A 19,197-nucleotide genomic window follows, 5' to 3' on the forward strand; every position below is an offset into this window, starting at 1 on the left:
CGAGGCGGAGTCTCTCATTAAGTCTGGAGATCATCAATTTGTCTAGGCTGCCTGGCTGATGAGCTCCAGGAGTCTGCACATGTTCGCTCCCCACGCCAGTGTTGGGATTATAGAAGTGCTTCACAGCCTAGCTTTTCCACATGGGATCTGAACGCAGGTTTTCACACTCAGCTTCTCCTTTAGCTTTCCCCATCCATTCCTGACATCAAGCTCGTTCTGTTGGCCCTCTTCGTCAGCCTTGGACTCTTTCTTGAGGCAGATGAACTCTGGAGACTCATTGGTCAGTACCATCTGAGCTTTTCTTCGTTTGAGGGATTGAACTCCTTTGGCATACGCTCTACTACTGACAACCTAGTACCCCGACAACTGATTCTAACAGTAGAAAATGAGAACTGCATAATCACTAATAATTAAACAAATTTCTCCTTCTACTATTTCACCTAAACAAAGGAACAAACCTACAAGTTCTCAAAAATATCATGAATGGGGTTGCCGTTAATCCTGAGTCTTGATTAAGTTATGAAGTTAAACAAATTGGGAGTCTAAGAGAAACCCCAGTTTATCTTTAATTAACAGATTTGAGTATCATGAACACAAAAAAGATAATTTAGGAAGAGGGCTATCCCAGGAGGTTTGTCATATTCCTACAGAACAGAGGCCAAGACACTCCAAAAAGCATTTCTGTATTCCCATTAGTTCCTAAAATTCTACTTTCTGAGATAGCATATTCCAAATGCTAACCCCGTGTTATTGTAGAATTCAAATCAACTCTGGAATGAAGAGAGAACAGATGAGCTATAAATGTGTGAATACAGGCTTCCAAGCCCCAAGAGAGAATGTTTAAAGAAGATCTCCAGAAATGTTTGCTTTAAGCTTGAGGCTTAGTGGATGGAATGAAGACGCTGGTGACATCATTTCTCACCAGGGTAAGTGGGGCGCTGAGTTTGTGTGTATTTGGGGGTAAGGGTGGGAAGGCTTTCTTCCAGGAAGGGGTGTGCTGAGTATGGTTTGATAACCAGTCAAGGAATAGGAAGGATGATCTCATTTAGAGCATTTGCTGATCTCTTGCTGCCTGGAATCTATCAGCATGATGACCCTGGGCTTGGAATTGGAAAGAGATGTACAATAATGGCATCCTATAACATATCAGCCGTACACAGCAAACATAATCTCAAGAGTAGGGATAATAACAAATTTATTAAGAAGTGATGAGTTCGAATTTTGATTTATCCCCATCTTCAATTTAATTTAAGCTGCAGGCTTATAAGGTTCACTTTTTAATAATGGTTGTGTTTGATGACTAGTTCACCAAGTGTAACGTTTGACTCTTGTGTGCTGAGTACCAGTCATTTCTCCTGTCTATGAGGTTTATTTGACACCAGAAATCAATACTTTCATCCAGTTTTCATTACACTAACTTGCCTCCCATTCAAGGTATTCATTCCTGTGGAAATTGTCTCAGATAACTCCTTCTGTCTCAGTTTGGACAAGGATAGCCCATTAAGTCTTCATCATTTCACACCTCCTTCAGGTCTGGGAGGCAAGGAGTGGAGGCAGGAAGGCGCCGGAGCCACCAGAATGACAGCCAAGCACTGACACCGTCTAGAGATTATCTGTGTAGGGACAGAGCAATGACACTTTTCTCATAGTGACGTCGACCAGGCTGCTCAAATAAATTCGTGTTCCAACTCAAATGACTCATTTTGCTCGAACATTAAGTTCACAGCCAATTTGTCAATAGAAGCAAACTAGCACTTCATTTTTTAACTCAAAAGTGATGCTTAAATTTTGAGTTATAATTCTTAATTTGGCAAAAGACCAATGAAAGTCCCCCAGAATGATATCAGAGCCATACTGGCACTGTGTTCAGCTTGGGTGCCATATTTTGCAGGAAGCTGGAAGACTGGAAACTGTCGTCTGAGGACTAGTTTAAGAACTTACTTTTTTGAGAACTCTAAAGGCAGACATGATGTGTGATTGAACTGCTGTCATGTGGGAAGGATTAGAATTTGTTTTAGCAAATGATCGTGGTAGATAGAAATGGGGGGCGGACTGGGTTTTAGGGACCTGACTTCCAATTTTGGTTTTGTTATTTACTGATAGGACAAGTCTTATAAGCTCTCTAAATCTCAAACCTCTTATCTGCAAAATGGGGTGTATTCATTTACTATTATTAATGTATCACATTACCATACATTACATACATTTCATGACTTAAAGCAGCACGAATCTGTTATCTTTCAGTTCCAAAGGCTAAACTCTAAAATAGGTCTCCTTGGGATCAATCAAGAAGGAGTTTGTGGAGCTTTGTTCTTCCTGGGGGCTCTAGAAAGAATCCATTTCCTTGTCTTCTCTGCCTTTTTTTTTTTTTTGATTTTCGAATCAGGGTTTCTCCGTAGCTTTTTGGTTCCTGTCCTGGAACTAGCTGGAACTAGACCAGGCTGGCCTCGAACTCACAGAGATCCGCCTGGCTCTGCCTCCCAAGTGCTGGGATTAAAGGCGTGCGCCACCACCGCCTGGCTCTTCTCTGCCTTCTTTAGGCACATTGCATTTTTTTTTTTTGGCTGATCACCCCATTCCCTAGCTTTAAAGCTATCAAAACTGGGCCAAGCTCACTGTCTTGTATGCCTATGGCCAGCATTTCCATTCTCTTGAGATAGAATAGCCTGGATTGTTGCTATGTTTCAAGCTAACTGGCAACCTAAATCCCAACCACAAACTTGATTCCCCCTTTCTTCTAGTCTCACACATGCACAAGTTGCAAAGATCAGGACATCTTATGTTGGCCCATTAATCTTCCTACTACATAGTTAGAATATGAGGATAAAAACAGTATCACACCATACTCAAGAAGTATGCATTATTCAGTACAGCATAAGAACTTAGGGAAGTATGAGCCCCATCACTCTTATCTCTAATAGCCTGTGTGAGTTTTGTAGGGTTACCTCAACAAAGTACCATAAAGTAGGTGATCTATGCAACAATAGTTTATTATCCCTGGAGTGCTAAGTTCGAGGCCTTGGAGGTCAAGGCATGCCAAGAATGACTTCTTCGGAGGACTCTGAGGGAAGGATCTATTTTAGACATTTCCTCAAGTTCCTGGTAGCTTGTTGGCTTGTGGATTTATCAGCCAATCATTTCATTCATTTCTAGGGTTCATGGTTATGTACAATTTTTTTCCTTTCTATAAAGATAACAGACATAGCCGGGTGGTGGCAGTACACACCTTTAATCCCAGCACTCCAGAGGCAGAGGCAGGCGGATCTTGGTGAGTTGAAGGCCAGCCTGGTCTACAGAGTGAGTTCCAGGACAGCCAGGGCTGTTACAAAAACTATGTCTCAAAAAAAAAACAAACAAACAAACAAACAAAAAAAAACCCAAGAAGAAGAAGGAGAAGGAGAAGGAGAAAAAGAAGGAGGAGAAGGAGAAGAAGAAGGGTCCAGAATCAGTTCCCAGCATCCCCATGGAGACTCACAACTGCCCTCCTCTGGCCTTTTCAGGCACCAGGCATGAATGTGGTCTTTGAGCACCAGGCAAAAGTGTGGCGCACAGGCAAGCATGCAGGCAGAACACCCATATACGTAGAACTAAATAAAATAGTTTTTAGTTAAGAAAAAAGTACTAAGGGGAGAGTGGGAGGAGTGGGAGGCTGGGAGGAGGCGGAAATTTTTTTTTTCTTTCTTAATAAAAAAAAAATATTAAAAAAAAAAAGAAAAAAGTACTAAGCATTGAAACAATAGGAAAAATATAGTGAGGGCAACCGAGAGATTAGACACCACTCATTTCAGGCTCAAAGGAGGTGTCTTTGTTAGGGTTCCTATTGCTGTAACAAAACACCATGACCAAAAGGCGAGTTGCAGAGGAAAGGGTTTATTCAGCTTACACTTCAGCATTGGCGTTCATCACTGAAGGAAGTCAGGACAGGAACTCAAACAGGGCAGGATCCTGGGGCAAGAGCTGATGCAGAGGCCATGGAGGGATGCTACTCACTGGCTTGCTCCTCATGGCTTGCTCAGTCTGCCTCTTATCGAATTCAGAACCACCAGCCCAGGGATAGCACCACCCACCATGGGCGGGCCGCTCCCCTATTGATCACTAAATGAGAAAATGCCTTACAGCTGGAGCTTATGGAGGCATTTCCTCAATTGAGGCACCTTCCTCTGGAGACTCTACTTTGAGTTGACGCACAAAACCAGTCAGTACAGTGAAAGAGTAAATTTGAGAGACACAACCCTTGAGAATCCTATTCCAGGATTTCCTGCTTGTACAGTGTTTCATTTTCCCCTCTTTCCATACACTCAGGGGCCACTGTAGGGATGTCCAAAGGGAGTCTCAACACAGCTCCAGGGGCCAGAAGACCTTGGTGTTGTCAGGCAATGGTGATTGTTCAGATATGCAAAAGGCAAGAGTTATGAAGATATGACAGCTTCCACTTAGATTTCAGAGGAAGGCATGGAAAGCCAGTCAGTGTGCAACAAGTCAGCTTCTGTGAGAGCCTCTGCGAGGGCAGTGTGTGAAGCCACGAGAGCGACGCTGAAGATATAAGGAGCTCTTTAAGAAGCTAGAGGCGCAGGGAGTATGGGGCAGTTGCCAAGGAAAGCTATGGACAATGAGCAGAACCAGTCTATGAGAGGGACCATGTGGCTCAGAATGGCAAAGGTACAGGTGCAGAACTACCCACGCCCCATGGGACTCCCATCCTGCCATGTGTCTGGATGCCAGACACAGAACTATAGGATTTAATGTTTGGCCTGCTGAGTTTTGGTTTTGCTTCGGTCTCACCAGTCCTTTCTCTGCTCCCATTCCTCCCTTTTGGAATAGGAATATTTACTATGCCTCATTATATGTTGCAAATTTACCATCTGCTTTGAATTGTTTAGGGAGTCATGGTTAAATTTGCTTTGAGCCTCTGAGGCTTTCAAGTTGGGCCTCAGAACAATGCTGGAAATGTTGATACCTTGGAGGCTCTGGAACATGAACCAAAAGCCTCTTTGTATTTGGAGTTGTTCCCGTGCCCTTGGGGCTAGGGCAGAATATGGAATGCCAGCCACAGACTCACACATGCAGCTTGGCCTCCAGGGGAAGAACTGCTACTTGTGGAGGTGCCAGAAGCTTTGGGAAATGGTGCTAAGTTGAAGGAAGTGGGTCCCTGGGATAGGTCTTTGAAGAGCGCATTGCTCTGGTCCCTCTGTTGCTCTCTCTCTTTGTGGCCACCATGACATGAGACAGACAGCTTTGTCCTACTATCTCTTCCATGATGTTGCTGCCTTACCATGGAACTAAAGGTACCAGCCAACAAAAGACTGGGATCCCTAACTTGTGATCCAAAATAAATCTCTTAAGTATTTGCCATAAAAAAAACTGGGTAACACATAGTCTTAAAACACTGTCTTAAAATTCTCAAAAAACTAAAAACAGAGCTGGTGTGGGAAGCCCTTCTGTATATGTGTTGCTTTTATTGGGTAATGAATAAAGAAGCTGCTTTGGCCTGTGATAGGGAATAATAGAGCTAGGTGGGAAAGCTAAACTGAATGCTGGGAGAAAGTAGGTGGAGTCAGTGAGAAGTCATGTGCCTGCAGCAGGAGACAGACGGAGACAGATGCTGGATGCCAGATGGAACCTTACCCGTAGGCCACAACCACGTGACAATACACAGATTAAGAGAAATGAGTTAAGATAGAAGAGCTAGCTAGGAACGCGCCAAAGTCATTATCCAAGCAGTGTGGCAATTAATGTAGTTCCAGTGTGATTACCTCGAATCTGGGTGGCCAGAAAATGAACAAGCAGCCTCTGTGCACCCAGAACTATCATATACATCTAAAGGAGGTGAAATTGTTATACCAAAGAGATACTGACATTCCCATATTTATTGAAGTGCTATTTATGGCAGTTAAGATTTTGAATCAAGCTACATGTCCATCTCAGTGCATATATAGAATAGCTTCAACAGAACAAGATCCTGCCATCTGCAGCAACACATGAAACCAGAGGTCATTATGTTGAGTGAAATAAGTCAGAAACAAAGACAATGCCATATGCTCACATTCATTTGTAGAAACTGTGAAGTTGATCTTACAGAGCAATCTAGTGAAACAGTGGTTATTAGAGATGGAAAGGGAATTTGAGAGGGGGTGGGGGAGCAAAGAAGCTGGAAGAAGGAAGATAAAACACAATTAAGCAGGGAAAATTAATTCAGTCCTCTATAGTACACTAGGGAACTTACTGAGTATAACAGCAATTGATACATTTCAAAATAGCTAGATATTTCCAACACATAAAAATGACTAATATTTGAAGAAGTAGGCACACTTACTACCATGATTTAATCACTTATTGTGTACAAATGTCAAATTATCATAGTGTGCTCCAGAAAGACATACAATATATTTCAATTAAAATGAATATTTATACAACATAAAATACAAGGTTTTAAAATATAATAAATGCCAGGGAGCCACACCATTTCTCAGAGGTAGAAATGTCCCGCATCCTTGTCTGTACTCTCCTCAGTTTGGGCACCATAGAGCAGAGATTTACTGAGGCCTTGCCTGGAACCTGGGTAGTTAAACTACAGACATTTCAGGTAGCTGATTCCTCTGACCAAACAGTTTGAATGCATACAGGAAGTTCACACTATTTTATGTATAGTGTAAAATTAAACCTGAGATAGCTTCCATGAACTATCCAGAAAAGTAGTAAAGTCACAAATCCTTCCAGAGGTGAAAGGTTGTTGGCGGAGTTTTAACCTCCTTATCGTTTTCTGGTTAGTTATCCTTGGCCTCCCACTATGTCGTCCCTTAGAAATGGCAAATAAATTAGCATCATGTGGTTACAAACAACTGTATTGGAGATGGGCAGCAAGGTATCTCAATGAATAGAAGGAGCCCACTGCCAAGCCAGGATACGTGAGTTTATCCATGGAACTTGTGTGGTGGAGAGAGAAAACTGACGTCCACAGGTTGTCCTCTGACTTCCCCACGTGTGCCGTGTCATTTGTAAGCACACTCAGGTAGAATAGATAAATATGTAACAGAAATTTAAGAATTGCCCTCAGATGAGCGTGTAGCTGAGCGTTAGAGTGCTTGTTGAGTTTGTTCAAGGCCCTGAGTTCAGTCCCCAGTACTGAGAATAATTCATAAAATAATGAAAAGATTAAGTTTACAATTATATTTATAGGAGTTACAGCAGTGCTGCGTGAGTGGTGCTCACTTTGTTTACTGGTGACTTCCTGTGTGGTGGTGGTCGTGTAGAAACGGCATTGCCTCAGTTTATGTGACACACTGAGATTTCACAAAAATGAGATCAGCTATGGATGTATTTCATAGAATGGATCCCTATCCTGGAGTGACACATTGATGTGGGACTCCCCTGCATGCTGTGAATATGTTTTATTACCATTGGCCAATAGCTAGGCAGAATAGAGCCAGACAGTGATCCAAGCAAAGATCCAGGGAAGAAGAAGGCAGAGTCAGAGAAACGCCAGCAGCTGCTGGAGAAGTAAGATGTGAGGTAACAAGTCAGGAGCCTAGTGGGAAAATATAGAATAATAGAAATGGGTTAATTGAAGTTGTAAGGGTCAGTTAATAATAAGCCTGAGCTAAGAGGCCAAAGAGTTTGTAATCAATATTAAGCCTCAGAGTGGTTATTTGGAAAGTGGCAGTGGGAGAGAAACCTCGAGTTACAACACATGACTATAGAATAAGCCAGTTATGGATCTGAATGTAAAGCTATATGGAGTATATTTTCAGCTCTCATTCCTGCTCTGTGAGCCTGTATCTAACTTTATTTGCCTATAAGTCAAAGGGCTATATCCTTTGGGAAGGCAAAGTCTGGATCAATGACAATCCTTCCTTTTATAGGGCAACATGAAACCCTCTGGATTCAGGATGGCTTGATGTACTTAGCTTTGATAAGGTTTATAACATATTGTGTGTGTGTTTGTGTATGTGTATGTGTATGCATGTACGTATCTGTGTACATATGTGTGTTGTGTGTATGTGCTTGTGTGTATGTTTGTTGTGTGTGTGTATGTCTACATATTTGTTTTTATATTTGGGAGATACAGGAGTGTCATGGTGCACTCTTGGAGGTCAGAAAACAACTTTTCGGAATTGGCTCTCTCCTCCTACCACATGAGTTCTGAGATCAAATGCAGGTCATCAGTAAGTCCTTTGCTGCGCTGTCTCTTTTACCATGTTGTTCTTTTTAAGAACAAATTCTGCCAAGCAGACCCTTTAGCGAAAAACACCAAACCTCATAAAACATAACTTACCTCATGAAACAAAGTGCTTTCCTACAGCAATCATCTGAGCCTAGAAACTTCTAAGAAGGATTGCTTTAATAGTCTGAAATGTGAATCTGTTGTTATGCTTTTTTTTTAAAAAAAAATGAAGGCTTTTAGATGTTACAAAATACAATGAAACAAAACAAAACAAAAAAACCAACTAAATTCAGAAACCGTGAAAGAAACTGATCTTTCCACTGAAATGTAAAAGAGGCGCAAGGGCAAACTCAGGATTCCAGAAGTCAGCAGGGCGACTCCTTAGTTAATGCCACACTGACCACTGATGTGTGGCGTCTCCCGAGGGCTCCCAGTCACACCTGCCGAGGCTGGCACCAGTGTTATTGGTCATGGCTGACATTTGTGGCTACTAATGAACTACATACAGAAGTGAAGACAAACATCCAGGCAGAGACAGCCAACCTCAGAGCCCATTATATGTGTTCACAGTGCCTCAGGGAAACCAGGTCCCCACTACAGCTCCAGGAACACCAGTTAAGACAGCCACAGACATCATGATGATGGCCTGGAAGGGTTTTCCAATTTAGAAACAGCCACTTCTGGCCTTTTTCTGGAGCAGGGGAGGATCCAAAGTGAGAAGCAGGGAGCAGTCAATTAGAAGACAGGACACTCACTTCCAACAGGCAACAGGTTTATTCCTACATTGGTGAGGGTGTGTGCAAGATTCCATATAGATTCTTTTAACCACAATTACAAAATTTAAAATATATTAAGCACATACATCATTTAAATAGAAAGGCCAGTGAGGTTCTTTGTTCAAACAACGTTGGTTACAAATGCAATAGTGTGGGTAGATGCTAGGGTATGAAAAAATAGATTTATTGCCATCTTAACTAGATTTGCAGAGAACATGTAAATGATTTTGAAACCATGAAAGTGCTCTATTATAGAACATAATAAGTTCAGCTGCTGGATATATTTACATTATATATTATGCTTCACACAGATGAAGAAGCAGCTAGCTCCACTCTCTTCTGTGGACTCTAGGATTAGCAGGCATGATCTAACATCCAAAGCACACAGCTAGGAGCAACTTCTGCTCTGAACGGTGCATGCTGGGTATGTATGAGCTGTGAACTATTCTCTACACAGCAGAAGTTGAGGAGACAAACGTGCTCTTTGTTCTTGGAGAATTTATAAGCCTGAGAATTTTGAAGCCTCACAAACACTGGGCAGGACGAAGTGCTCTTTAAGTGGGGGCATTGGTGCCTTCTCTTGTCAGTATGGTAGAGACCAGAAAGACGCTTAGCTTTGGTCTAGACCTTCCCACTAGCCGGCTGATGGAGGCTGGTCGTCTCTGCTAGATTTCCAAAGCCACAAGCAAAGGTGCTCCTTTCTCGATGCAACGCTTAGTTACACACATAGCTACCAAAATACATCGCAGATGTAACGGAAAAGCTGGCTGTTGGGGGCAAGGATGGCATTCCTTAAAAGAAATTACTTGAGGCAGAAAACAGCCCAAACAAATCCTTCTTGTGACTTTTCTAAGAAGGGACACCTTACATTTGTCTGACATAATTCACAGTTTTGAAAGACTTACTTTGGTGTCTTATATAAGATCAAGTGCATTGGCATATAGGTTAAAAATAATCTTTGGTAAATCTTTCAATATATCTTTTACTTCCATGACATAAACCTCTTCTTTGGGAGCATCCACCAATAATTTCCTTATTTAATCAATGTTATCTATATAGACAATCTATACAAAAATAAAACGCATACATTTATTCCAAGGAAGCCTCTATACAAGTGAAGTGTTCTTTCAGCCAGAAATGTTTTCACTGTTGAATACATTTGAACAGGTTTTGTGGTTGTTGTTGCTGTTGTTATCACAGCTGCATTGACTGTCACCCTGAATCTTCATTGCAATGGCCAAACACTCTCAAAGTTACCCTGTACTATAAGACGCTAAGGTGCTGTCTGTGTATCTGCAGTGAGAGATCCTGGAAACTGAGTCACACACCTGGTTAGTTAAAAACCAAATGAACCAATTCAATTGCCAAATCTGCTAAATAGCCTGACCGACATGATCCCAAAGAATCTCAACAGTAGCAAGACGGGACAAAGATCCCTTACCCGAAATGCTGGCGATCGGAATCTGCTTGATTTTAAAAATAAGTTTGGAATATTTTAATAACTGTGATTTGAATATTGAGGATGGATCCGATGCCTAACAAGGAAACTCATTTCTGCCCCTCATATGCCCTGGATATGAAGCTGACTGTATAATGTGCCTGTGTTCTGACTGAAGCATCATGCAAGGTCAGTTGTAGAACGTCCTACTGTGTCATGTCAGTGCTCACAAATGCCTTGGACTCTGGAGCATCTTGAGTGTTAGATCGGGGGCTTAGGGATGGCCAATCTATCTGCTTTAATAGAAATAAACACATGATGGTAATTTCAAAGAACGGCCCCGAGAAGGCAGACATGCCATTCTGTCTTTCTGATGTCAGCTTCGCTCATCTCCTCTCCAATAGTTTCCTTTCCTCTGATGTCAGCTTCGCTCATCTCCTCTCCAATAGTTTCCTTTCCTTGCATCATTTTACTTCCTCTCTGCAGTCGTGGTTTAAATTTTTTTTTTCTGTAAAACATTCTTTCAACACTGGACACATTTTTGAAGCTTGGATTAAACATCTTTGGAGTGGTAACGGGGCACTCACTCAAGCTGCCGTGCTATTTCTCTGCCGACTCCTCAGGCAAGAGAGCTGGTGAGCTGGGACTGTTCGTGTCTTCTTACCGCTCTCGTCTGGCTGACTATAGCCATTTTTTTTTTTCAGTTAAACAGAACTTGGAAAACCTCTGAACTGTTTCTATAACCAAGCAACTAATTACTTGTTATTGTTGCGTGGTCAGCTTTGGTCTGGGCAGCTTTGTATGAACAAAAATTCTAGTGTGTTCCATGACTGGGACTTGAAGGAAAATATACAGATCTAGTAGCTTCAAGGATTCAACCTTCCAAAATGCCCATTAATTAACTGATCAAGAATTTAGTACATGGCAGAACATTCTGGGATTTTTTTTTTTTTTTTGCAAAGGGAGCAGAAAGTGTTAAATACGAGAAGTTAGATCCTTAACACCAAGATAAGAGAAGCAGCGTGAAGTAGAACATACGAGCCCTATTTTTGTGTTGTTGGACATCTGTTGAATCATTTCATATTATTTTCTCTTATCAATTTTGGGCCTTCTTCCAAGAGGTAATAACAAAATTAATTACAGAGCCTCCTAAATATAACTGACCCCAAATCGCTGTATTGTTGCCATTTTGATGTTGAAAAAAATTAAGTCTTAATCACTCTTCTATAATGCTGAGCTCATGGAATGTTAGCAATGAATGAAAGACGATGAGATGAACAGACGATAAAAATCACATCCCACTGGCACAGGTGCTCTTCGATAGGAAGAAGGGGCAAGCGGCGGAGAAGTGGAACTTGGCCACTGACCGGTGGGAACTTCCTCGAGATGAACATTTGCAAGCCCAGAGAGGAAGATGCAGCTCTGAAAACCTGAAGAGTTGGCAGCTTTCCAGAGAAAAGCAGATTGATGATGTAAAATTGATTTAATGTGAAGAGATTAAAGGAGTTAATTATAAGGAACCTGGGTAAATAATTATTAGGATGCAGAACAGACTCTCTCAGGATTCGATAGCCTTGAAGGGCTTTGAAGCCTTGCTGATTAAAGAGCCACCGTCAGGTGCAGACAGGATGCCCGCCAAGGCAGGAAGTGGAGTGCTTTCAGGAGACACAGCCACACGATGCAATTAAGGGGAGATGCATCCGACGGAGCGAACGGCAAAGAAACCTTTTCTTTCCTCTCCTGGCTTATTTTGTGGTACCTGAGATTAAGCCCAGGGCCTCTCACACGCCAGGCAAAATACTAATTTACCAGTAGCTACGTTTCCGTTCTGGCCCAGACTGCTACAGTCGATGAACAGATCAACTGGATTTGTATTTCATCTTCCGAAGAGAGAGAAACAAAAAAATGTTTGTTGCTAGGTGTGTGTGTGTGTGTGTGGGGGGGGGGGGGTTAAACTAGTCTTGAGAAGGAGGAATCAGGGCTTCCCGGAATAGGTGACAAGAATGTATGATTTCCCTGGTTGGGTGGCTGGATTCATTTCTGATTCTCCCCAAAATGCTTTGAGGGTAGGAGTGTCATTTATGGTCACAGGTGTGCAGGTGTTTTGTGGCTCTAATGCTTGGTTTGTGCAATTTTAATTACTTTCTCTTCCGCGTCTAGTGGCTTGAGATTGAAACGGCTTCAGCCCTTGCCGGCAGGCACCTTACGGAAGGTGACCACTGTGCCCTCGTCTCCTCGCCTGGGCTCTCTAGTAAGTTCCAGTCAACACAGTGACAATGCTCATCTCACTGTCGTACGTTCTCTTTGCTGACAAGGAAACAGGTTTTGGAACAGCACCGAAGAGGTTCCAAGCACTTGCTGGGACTTTTCTCAGTGAACGAAAAGCTGAAACGAATGAATGTCTCTTTCCGGGTTACCAGCTTGCTATGCATCAAGCAACATCGGCTTACAGCTCTGTTTTGTTTTCCTTGCTTGAGCGGGGAGGGTGGGAGCTCTGGATGGTCACACAAGCATGCTACCTCCCAGCAGCCCCTTCAGCCCGACTTTCCTTTCTCTTCTAAGAAAAATGATCCCTAACAGATGCCACACCAAAACCATGTCTGACCTCCATTTTCTCCTTAGTTACACATCTCCAAGCTTACGCCCCTGCTCCTCTTTTTTCTCTCCAGAAGGTCTGATGAGTCCCTGGATACAGGATCAGAGCCTAACGGTGTCATTTTCCCAAGGGCACAGCGCACAGACACACTGTGAAGACTGAATCCTCACTGCTGCTCACAGGGACCCTTAGGAACTGTTCCTCTATTTCTATACACTTCAGGTACCCCAAAAGACATCTCCAGATGGGTATGGAGTTATGGAATTAGGAATATCCTAGTATATTTACAAGCTAAATTTGCAATGATTTTTGGTATAGTTAGCTATCTTCAATTGTTAGGCCAATTATATCCATTTTTGTTATGGGAGTTGATGATTTGTAGCAAAACCACATATGCTCAAGAGAAACGTGATGTTTCTGCAAATGAAGCCCTGAAATCAACAAATGTGGCTTCTCACTCAGGCAACCACGAGAATTCTTTCTGGGTTTTTTTCTCAGAAAAGATCTAGGAACTGGGTATTAAGTTGCTCAATGTCCACTTTCTGAGTCACTGGAATTTTTACAGTCAACATATGGCACAGATTTAAAGATAAAATTGGTAGGATGTGTGGTAAAATCTTACTGCTTCAGCAGACTTAAGAAGATGTTGGTATATCATGCTTTCTTGGGTCAGGGGCGTGACCAACCACCTTAGCTCTTTCCCAAGGAAAACCAAGTCTGAACGCTACAGGGACGCGCCCCGCTTTGTGCAGGAGGCTCCAGTCGGAGGGACAGCTGGCATTGCTAGCGTTAGGTATTTATCTCATCTGTTACTGTCCTTTTCTACCGGAGTCCCCAGCCCCGCAGTCACTGCAAGTGTCACGGTCCTTGAGCCGACCACGGCTTGTAACCCTGGACAGATTCCTATCGACAGCTTCCGGTTTAGATCACACACCCAGCTCCGCTTTGGGGCTGCCTAGCCTTCAGTTTTTAAATTTATTTTGAATTTCTTGGCATATGCTCTACCACCAAGGTGTAGCCACGGCCCTACTCTTTCTCTGACTGTCAGAGTCTTTAGACCCCAGGCTTCGTTAATAAAACAGCAGCTTGGCAAAGCTGGCCTTATGCTATGCTCTTTCCAGCTCGGCCCTTTGCTCACCCAGTGGGCATCAAGGCAGGCAAACAACCCGGCCCCAGGGATTGTCCTTGCAGCCTTCTCTGCACGCATTTGGCCAGTGGTCCTGTCATACAGGGGTGAATCAGTTTATGCAGAACAAGTCATGAACACTTCAGTGTGGAAAAAATAGTATTATATAAAGCTTAATATTAAACATTATGAAAAATACATATTTACAGGAGGAACTACAAAATACAAGTATGTACAATAATATCTGTTACCTTTAAATTACATAAATTCTTTAACATTCTCCCGATTAATAAATTATACACAGTATCCACAAGAAATAGCTGGCACCTCCGCAGGCCATGAAGCAAAGGTCTGGCGTTGAAAAGTCACACAGTGAAAAACTTTTATCCAGGGCATCTTCGGTACATCCTTAATGTCTCGAATAGATTGCATCTGGAAGCGAAAATAGTGTGGTCAGAGATTGTAAAGCAGTGGTTCTCAACCTTTGGGTCATGGCTGTTTGACAAACGTGTCTCCAAAAATATTACCCTTCATAACAGTTGCAAAATTACAGCTATGCAGCAGCGACAAAAATAATCTTATGGTTGGGGGGTCACCACAACACCTGAAAGGGTCCCAGCATGAGGAGGTTGGGAACCATTGCTGTAGAGGGACATAGTAGGACTGTCCCTGCTACCCTGTGTATGACATTTATACCCAGAAGACCCTGGTGGATGTCGCTAAAGTTCCAAGCCATGCAATTCAGGATAGAGCCTCGCCTTGGGGCCAGCCCACCCCGTTTAGAAACGCAGATTCCTGGACTTGGAAATGACTCCTGAGCCCCCCCCCCCCCCCCCCCCCCGTCCTGCCTCTGAGGAACAGGGGGAGCCACAGGCCCAGAGGCAGAGTAACTTGGCCGGGTTCTATAGCTTCTCAACACTAGACAGTTCCAGAGGTGCCTTCAGAATCACGGCCTTTAGGATGGTGGTTATCTGTTTCGCAGCACCCAGAGCTAGCTTCTTTTAGGCACATCCAAGATTAGTTTTAAAAGGATTCTCAGACAAGTTAACACAAGACAAAACCCCTAAGATCTTACCCCACCACCCCGAGTTTCTTAGAGAAACTGACATGCAAAAAGCCTTAATTTACTTCACCGGATAAATTAGGGGGTTATTATTTACAACACAAAAGATTATCTGATTTACAAAGCACTCCCCTAAGTAACTCTCTGTTTGGTGCTTTACAGCTCACTAAATAACATGATGGCTGCCGAGGGTGGAGGAGGGTAGGGAGGTGGGCAGGAATGGAGAATGCTGAGAACCAAGTAAACCTTAGAAGATCTCAACCGAATTGACACTGTCAGCTCAAACAGAGAAGGCAGGGCAGAAGGCATGTCTGCCAAGAGAAAGGTCTCTTGGCAAGGAACCTAGGTCTATAAGACCCCTCCCCATCTAGCACCACACTGTATGGTACCTTTGGCCTTAGCAGTGGGCCAGAGGGCTGGAAGTCTCTTCTTGCCTGTTAATTATCCCTTGATGAAAGTATGCCTAATCAAGTTTGTAATTTTTTTTACTCTTGAATTTTTTATTTGAAAGATATTTCATTCTTGTCCTAGATGATTTATAAAATAATAGAATAACATTAACTGATTGTCTATTGTTCAGAGAATACTAATCTGACTGTCGGATTTCTGCCCGTTTATTTTTTTGTTTCTATAGTCGCTGCTCCTGGTTGTTTTATATTCTGCATTTCCTAACTTGTGCCGTGGTTAAGCTATGGTTTGTCACTCCATTTGGTCTCTAGCATGATGATCCTGGAAAGTGAGGGGACCTGTAGGAAGTGAGAGGAGACTGTCACAGAGATCACAGAGACATTGTTGGTGGCTTAGTTTTCACAGTTGTTATCAAAGATCAAGAATGTTCCTTTCTAGTTCCCCGGTTTCTCCCTCACTTCATGATCTCCCCCCACACACACTTATCATCATCACCATCATCATCATCATCATTATCATCTAATGTAATAATGACTAGCTGCTGGACCCTATCAAAGGCCAAATGCATGAGGTTAGCCTTCTCATGGGCTCCATTTTTTTCTCTTATTTTTTTTATCTTTGTGCTTATGTCTACTAAGCATGAGCTCTACCCCTGAGCTACATCCTAGCCCAAGCCTCTAATCTGTATAAAGTATCTAGTCTCAAGTATTTCGTTACAGCAACCATGACAAGCTTCTTGTAAGGGTATTCACCTTGTGATACTACTGAAGCCAGGTGTGACGGAATGTACCCCTAATCTTGCTAATGGCAAGGCTGAGGTAGAAGGAATGATTGGGCATAGGACTCCAAGGTCAATCTAGGCAGCATAGCCTTCACCTCACACAACAAAACAAAAGAACCTGTTCTTAATGACAGCGCTGTGCTATTTATTGTAAGTCAAAGTGCTTTAGTGTAACTAGTCCCTGCTATGACTTGAATACGACATCTGTTTCACAGGTCCATTATAGTCAAATGCTTGGTCTGCAGGGTGACAGTGCTAGAAACCTTTGGAAGATGGTAAGTCTCTGGAAGGAAGCTCTTAGGGGATGACTTGGTCTTGCCTCTCCCAGTTGTCTCTTGGCTTGAGATTTGGCCATTTACCCCAGCTGGCACTCCTGACCTTGCTGCCCACTGTTCACCATGAGGTCCTCACCAGAGCTGAGCTGGCACACAAGTCATGCCCTTGAGTCTCCAAACGTGTGAGCTAAATGAAGTTTCTGCTGGGTAAAGTCATCCACCTCCCGTGTTTTGCTATGGTAACGCCAAGCCAACTAGTGTAATCCTCTGTTGTATCACTGGTTTTCCCTCCGACCTGAAACTGGAAAGGCTTTATGCACAAAGTATATTCTGTCTACTTAAGAAGGGAGGAAAAATACTCAGTCACAGATGGGAACATGTGAGAGACACTGAAAACCCAGATGCTGAATTCTTCACCGCAACAACTTTGTTATCGATTCCAGTTATGGTTTCAGTGCGTTCTTCCTCCACGGTCAGTCTTATCCCTTACAAAAGAAATGTTCAAGGGACTCTTTTGTAGAGAGCACTCTGTAGGCAGGCAGAGGCTGAGAGTCTGCGGTGCAGATCATTGACAGAGCATTCGCTGGCCATGTGTGAGCCCCGGGTATCATGGCAGCGATGAAAACATTGTTAGCATACTAAGTTTCTGGTCTAGTGTGGTAGCCCTCTCTGTTCTGCCTCTCCTCTCTGTTGCTACTTTGGGAGCATCTTTTGGATAGAAGAAGTAATGGGAGGTTCAAGCTGGAGGAGCACTGAGCTAGTATGAGTTTCCAGACTGAGTGCATCTCGAAAAATGAACTTCAGGACAGGTGATCTAAAAGCCAGCGAGGTTAACTCTTACCTCTATGGTATTCTGGGTTCACATTTTCGTAGATTGGAAACAGGGGGTTTTCTTGCTCGTTCCGCAGTTTCCTTGCTCTGAGGACGTCCCTCACACACTGATGCAGATAGATGTACTGACACTGTGGAAAGTCAGAGAACACAGAAGAGGAAGTAGTCAGGGTTGACCTTGAACTCTCAATCTTCCCCGACTTGTCTCTCTAGTGCTGGGAACAAAGGCCTGGCTCCTCACACCCAGTTTGACCCCAGGCTGAAGAATGAACTCACGGTTTTTTGCAAGCTGGGCAAGAACTCTCTAACTGAGCTACATCCTCTGCCCTCCTCTGCTTTTGGTCTTTTGTGGTGCTAGGACCTGAAGTCAGGGCCATACACATATGACTTAAGAGCTCTAACTCCAAGCTGTAGTACCAGCTCACCAAGGACGTCACAGAAACCAACCATGAGCAAGACTTGCTCCAGAAGAAGGACCTATCCTTTGCTTTCCTTCTCACAGGTTCTACTTGGTCTTCAGACGCCTTGACCTTTGGAAAACTGGCTGATTATCTTTATGTGTGTGCATGTGCTTGAGCTTATGTGCACATGTATATGCAGGAGCCCTCGGGGGCCAGAAGACAGGGTTGGTTCCCTGGAACTGTAGTTACAGGGTGTTAACATCCATGTAGGCGCTGGGAACCAAACCCGGGTCTTCTGAAGGAGTAGTTGGCACTCCTGACTGCTGGGCCATCTCTCGAGCTCCACAGAACTCCGATTTTTAATTAAATTGCTTGTGTGTGAAAGAGGTAAGCCGTGAAGGAACTCTGTTATACCCGGGCCATAACTTAGCAATAAATTTTTCAACAGTGATCCACCGTGGGCTTTGAAACTAATTATTCTGTATTAATTTGCCTTGTCTTAAATATCAACTTCTCTTTTCCCAATAGGATGGCCCTTCAAAAACTGATTACTTCAAAAATCATCAAGTTGTTACTCTAGCCCCACTTAATTCTTAATGAAAAATAGAAAAAAAATATAAGCCTCAAGTCACATAAGATTTTTTTTTCTAATTGGGGAAGCCCTGGCTGAGCATTGACATATTCCATTTCATTTAATTCCATCAATCTTTGTAGCTTTATGTAAGATTTATGATATTATATGTATAGCCATTCGGTTCATGATTCTTGAGAGCAATGTTTAGCTGAAGGGCAGACATGACATGTATCCAATACCTAGAAGATGATGAACTAGAGTTGTTTATAAAGGTTCACACAGCAGGAAGCTCTTGATAGCATTTGGAGGAAGAAAATATCAAAATACAAAGAAAAAGTGACCTTGAAAGACAAAGACATCGTGAAGTGAGTGGGGTGTCCAGTGTGGCTAAAATACAGGTTGTACAGGGGACCCTCACGATAGTCTCTTACATGGAACCCGAGTCACGTGATCTCATAATACCCCAGCGTTTCTTCTCAAGTGAGCAGTCAGAATATCCGACTAGTCTCTCTCAACAAGGTTTTGCTGTATCAAAGGGTCAGCCTGAGTTAGGCTGCAAATCTGCCCCAAGGCAGAAAGATAAACAGAGGGAGATGTTTGCAAGTCCCCCTATTGCCTCTTCATTTAGATAGCCTCCTGGTTTGATTTGATATATTCACCAAAAATTATAATGATCACCTCATGGTTTGATATAGTCACCAAAAATTCAGATGCCCCATGTCCCTTTGTATCCCAAGATCTCAAGGTACAAGAAAGCTAGGATCACG

General features: G+C 43.0%; 1 protein-coding gene across 2 annotated transcripts in view; it reads right to left on the reverse strand.

Moving 5' to 3' along the window:
- Nucleotides 1-8,916: 8,916 nt before the first annotated feature.
- The window catches only part of Ptprb (protein tyrosine phosphatase, receptor type B), a 113,776-nt gene continuing 103,495 nt past the window's right edge, over nucleotides 8,917-19,197 (reverse strand). For both annotated transcript variants that reach the window (XM_013350347.2, XM_005358042.3), the window contains 2 exons: nucleotides 17,466-17,586; nucleotides 8,917-14,529 (listed from right to left, as the gene is read on the reverse strand). In XM_013350347.2, the coding sequence (XP_013205801.1) occupies nucleotides 14,507-14,529; nucleotides 17,466-17,586 (144 nt within the window). In that variant the 3' untranslated portion in view covers nucleotides 8,917-14,506. The remainder of the gene's footprint in view (nucleotides 14,530-17,465; nucleotides 17,587-19,197) is intronic.

This window comes from Microtus ochrogaster, chromosome 24 (genome assembly GCF_000317375.1).
Source record: "Microtus ochrogaster isolate Prairie Vole_2 chromosome 24, MicOch1.0, whole genome shotgun sequence".
Classification (NCBI taxonomy): Eukaryota; Metazoa; Chordata; class Mammalia; order Rodentia; family Cricetidae; genus Microtus; species Microtus ochrogaster.